This window comes from Triticum dicoccoides, chromosome 2A, assembly GCF_002162155.2.
Source record: "Triticum dicoccoides isolate Atlit2015 ecotype Zavitan chromosome 2A, WEW_v2.0, whole genome shotgun sequence".
Lineage (NCBI taxonomy): Eukaryota > Viridiplantae > Streptophyta > Magnoliopsida > Poales > Poaceae > Triticum > Triticum dicoccoides.
In genome coordinates this window covers 660,843,325-660,848,416 of record NC_041382.1, presented here as the reverse complement: position 1 = coordinate 660,848,416, position 5,092 = coordinate 660,843,325, and the positions used below count along the sequence as shown (strand labels likewise).

The 5,092-nt window shown below is 44.5% G+C and overlaps 1 protein-coding gene across 1 annotated transcript; it reads right to left on the bottom strand.

The window, feature by feature from the left end:
- Positions 1 to 3,962: 3,962 nt before the first annotated feature.
- Positions 3,963 to 4,550, bottom strand: LOC119358056 (mitochondrial import inner membrane translocase subunit TIM23-3-like). The gene has a single exon (XM_037624775.1). The coding sequence runs from the start codon at positions 4,548 to 4,550 to the stop codon at positions 3,963 to 3,965; it is 588 nt and encodes a 195-aa protein (XP_037480672.1).
- Between the last annotated feature and the right edge of the window lie 542 nt (positions 4,551 to 5,092).

The following is a 5,092-nucleotide window of genomic DNA, read 5'->3' as shown; positions in this document are numbered from 1 at the left end:
TATTTTCGAATCCAAACCACAGAAACGGTAGATCGTAGCCATCTCCACCGGCCTACGGTCATTTTTTCCCAATGGGATAGCTATTTGTGCGTACAAGTGAGGTGGAGTCATTTCTTCGGCCAACCGGAGGCCGATAGGGTGCTAGTTTTGCAAATAACGTGTTAGCACTACTAATTTCTGAAATTGCTATAAAAACATGCTACTTTTGAAAAAAAAATCCAACTGAAATGCTAGTCTTTTGTACACAGGATTTGAACAGGACCAAAAGAAGTTGGATTTACACAGGATTTTCAGTTGGCAATGCATGTTCTAATGAGATTTGAAAGGGTGCCGAAGGTTCGGAAGGCAATTACAAGTCGACATCAATTGTTCTCCTGTATTGCCGGGAAAGCCAGATGTCGTAGTATTTTCACGTGGGTGGCCAAGGGGCACCGCGTCACGGCAGATGCCACGGGGTGGCTTATCGTGGGTGGAGCAAGGCTACAGTGAAATATCCGGGACGGGTATGCGAATAGCACATGGTAGTTTACCCAGGTTCAGAGCTTTCCGGAGAGATAATACCCCTACTTCTGCATGTCTGAATATACATAGTGTACATGCCTGGCAGTACATAGTTGCTCCTGAAGCTGTATCTGAGGTCAGTGCCATGGGCATCTGACCTCGTATATGTGTGTGGCATGCTCTAGTGTCCAAGTATGGTCGTGGCTTGTACACTATGGACGACATCACTGATAACGGATGAACAGTGGGCCTGGGAGTGAGTGGTTTGGGATGTAAGCTACAGTGAGTAGCTTACATCTCAAGCTGTACACTATGAATGACGTCACTGAGGACGGATGAACAGTGTATGCCCATGCAGCAATAGTGGTCAGGCATGGCTACGGTATGGTCGTCTTGTTGGTGTCGGGTCGGAGCTGCAGTTGACTCGCGTAGCAGGCCGGCTAGAGCAGCCGGACGGGGAGCCGGCTGGGCAGCCGGGTGGCGAGCCGGCCGGGGCAGTCGGACATAGGGTCGTCTGGAGCGGCCGGAGCAGTCGAACTGAGGGGTGTTGGCCGCCCCGATGTCTTGAAGCGTTGTTTCGCCATTTTTGAGGTACCGGGGGTCATTCCCCCGACACCAGAGCATAAAAAATCCAACACCAAACAGTAGCTAACAAGAGTTGCAGCCGAAATTGAAATAACACATTATACCAGAAAACTATCAGGCCTTATTACTATTCGTTTGAACAAAATGAGTCGGGGAGGGTGCAAGATGATTAGCAATGTCTACTTCTGTCATGAGAAAATCAAGCATAATGTCTGCATCCAGAACTACTGAACTTCAACTTCCAACGATCAAACTGACACGGGCCAGGGTATATCAGTAACTCAAAGCGTTGTAGAATTTGTAGCATTCCATTAAAAAGAATAAAGAGTAAAGTGCATTTTATGTCCCTCAACTTATCGTGAAGTGTGTCCTTTGTCCCTGAACTTTTTTTCAGTGCAATCTTTGTCCCTCAACTTATGCCGGGTAGATTTAGTTTAGCTCGTGGTCAAAGGGGTATAGGAACGTAGGCTTTGCTCCTGTGAGGATTTCCGACAAACAGCGGCACCATCTTTGCTGCCAAGCATATGCTCATGCTTAGGGAAGTTTTGCACACCCTTTAGACCATAGCTTGGTCACCAGCGACCTATGTCAAGTTCCAATACCGCTTTGACCATCAGCTAAACCGGGTTTGACCAAGGAATAGACTAAATCTACCAGGTATTGAGAGTTGAAGGATGAAGGTTGCACCCAAAAAAGTTGAGGGGCGAAAACACACTTCGCGATAAGTTGAGGAACGAAAAGTGCACTTTACTCAAAGATAAAAGTTCTTGCTCTACTTTAGCATTCAGATACCCAGCAAAAAAGAAGTATTCAAGTATTCAACTAGTACATCACATCAACATGTCCATTGCTGTACAATTATCAAAATGACACCAATAATGCAAACTCCATATTCTTGCTCCGACCAGAACTTGATTGCCCTGGTGCCAAATCAAGGATTTTTGGTTTGGTATCATTGCTATGAACAGTTCACGTTCAGACAACTTACCAACACAGCAAGGAATAACATCACATATCTCACTTACAAAGTTACAAAAAGCAATAAAGAACATAGAGCTTCTGCTTTATATACTAAATAGCCACACTAATCAAACACTTTTGAGTAGCCACCAAAACGCACCATAATTTTAGTCACTAAGCGCTTGGGCAAATACATGTTATGCATCACATATACCACACATCCTACTGCGCCAAACCATAGCCGAAATTTTATCAGGACTAATCATTATTTGATTGAACAAAATGAGTTGGGGAGGACTTGAGATAATTAATAATGTCACTTCTGCCTTGAGAAACCAAGCCTAACGTCAGCATCCAGAACTATAGAACTTGAACTTCTAACAATCTAACTAACAAGGACCGGTAGATATCACAAACTCAAGTGCAGAATTTGTTACATTCCCTTGAAAAGTTAAAGTTGTTACTTTAATTTAGTATTCAGACATCATATCCAACTATCATATTAACATGCCATTGCTGCAAAATTATCAAAGCCTGGTGCCCAAATTTTGAGATGATCACTGGTGCCAAAATCAAGAGTAACCAAAATTATCAAAGAAGCATAATTTGGTTTGGTATCATGCCTACTACCAGTTCATTTCTAGAAAACTTAAACATCACATATCATTACTTTGAAAAGCAATACAGAACAGAGTCCTTTGGAGTTATGCTGCTAATAGCCACACTAAACAAACACTTTCAGTAGTAACCAAAAGATGCAGAATATTTGAAGACACTAAATGGCAGGGGCACATTATGCATCCATATACCACAATCGCATTAACGCATAATATATATGGCAATATAGCACTCCCTCCGTAAAGAAATATAAAAGCGTTTAGATCACTACTTTATAGTGATCTGAATGCTCTTATATTTCTTTACAGAGGGAGTATCACCATAACAACCTTGACCTTGAGTCTGAAGCTCCAAACAAGAGGCAACAACTTATGGTCATTCTTAATACATCTTACAGATGAGCTAATATCCAAATATTGCAGCAATTCAGTATGTCTTGCCTTGGACATTGATGGCATAATGCAACTGGCGCCTAGGCAAGAGTAAAACTGGATACAACAGTTGATATTTGGACAAGTTATCCACACAAAGAAGAGCAACATGAGGATCAAATTAAACGCAAACAACACTGAACATTCTGTTACTTGCAGAAACAATATAGCTAGGCAGATACACACCAATCGATCACTTCCGGTAGCAACCAAAATGCATCACACGAAGAAACCAAACAAAGAACAACCTTTCTGAAGCTCCAAACAAGAGGCAGCAACTCATAGTCATTCTTAATACATCTTACTAAGACCTAATATTCAAATCTTGCAGCAATTCAGTATGTCTTGCCTTGGACATTGATGGTATAATGCAACTGGCGCCTAGGCAAGAGTAAATCTGGATACAATAGTTGATATTTGGACAGGTTATCCACACAAAGAAGAGCAACATGAGGATCAAATTCAATGCAAACAACACTGAACATACAGTTACTTGCAAAAACAATACAGCCAGGCAGACACACGCCAATCGATCACTTCCATTAGCACCCAAAATGCATCATACGAAGTTTTGCATCACATATCTCACATTGAAGTAATCCATAGTCTAAAATAGCAACATAGCACCACCAATCACCATAACAGATTTTGAAGATTCAGACAAAAGGCAATAACTTCTAATCATGTCCATGTTGAGCTAATTCGACAGATCGCACTCCAGTGCTCTACCCATCACCAACAAAGCTTGTTAGTGTTGATAACACTCATACATATAACCACTATAAGATCTTCACCTGAAAACTGAAATACCACTACTGCTAACTCCACCAACCCAGTAGATCGAAACTTACTAACGAGTGCTCCGGTTTAGAAGGGCGGGGTACGGCCGTTTCCCTTGAACACCTGGTTCCCTGCGACGGCGGCAGCAGCCATGAGGCCCCCGACTGCGGCACCAAAGATGGCGGATCGCGGGCCCGAAGGTGCACGGTAGAGCATGCCGGTTCCAAACCCTGCGGCGATGATGTTGCGCCAGTCGTCAGCGTCGCGAAGATTGCCCACGGCGCACTCGGTCCCCGCGAAGAGCAGCCCGATCAAGGCGACATGGTTGCCGTACCGGCGTCCCACGGAGCCGCAGTGGTTGAGCACGCGGCTGGTGCGCAGCTTGAACGACTCGCCGCGCTCCGCCTCCGCCACCGCGCGCTTGAACCCCGTGGCGGCCCCCGCCGCGGCACCGGCGACGTACCCACAGCCGGGGTAGAGCGTGAGGTTCCTGCCCCAGGTGCGGGTCTCCTCAGGGAAGAGAACCTCCGGCGAGGTCGGCAGGTCGTAGATCGTGCGGCACGATGGGAGGTTGAGGCCCTCAGGGTGGTACGGGGTGTAGGTGCGCCGGGATCCGACGGGTGCGCTATGCGATAGGCGCTCGCCGTACTGGGACTGCTCGGCGGCGTCGGCCATGGCGGCGAGATACGGCGGGCGCTGGGGTTTAGGACCTAGGTTCGGACTTCGGAGGCGGCAGTCTTCCCGTGCTCGTGGTTGGGGCGGAAGGAATCTCCTATGTTCCGCATAAATCACGTAGGGGTGTGTGACTTTTTGGGCCGGCCCATACGTTTTTCTTTCGTTTCTCGCTCGTCCTTCTCTGTTCTTTTCTCTACCGCTTTTGATAATTTTTCTGCTTTACTTTCCTTTATTTTAGTTTTTGATAATTCTCTAAAAACATTATACAAAACAACATTTTCATGAATAATTTTAAAATCTTTAAACATTTTATATAAATTTAAGAACAATTTTTAGAATTATGAATATTTTAATACATGAAATGCTTAAAAATCATAATTTTTAAAAATTTGTGAAAAAACTAAATTCATTACCATTTTAAGAATCTGTTAGAACCGTTGTTGGTTTTCTTTGAATCGAGCAGCTAACCCGGTTTTCATCATGGAGCGAACAACAAAAGTTTTTCTACTCCAGGTCATAATGTGCGAGGCGGTTTTCCAATG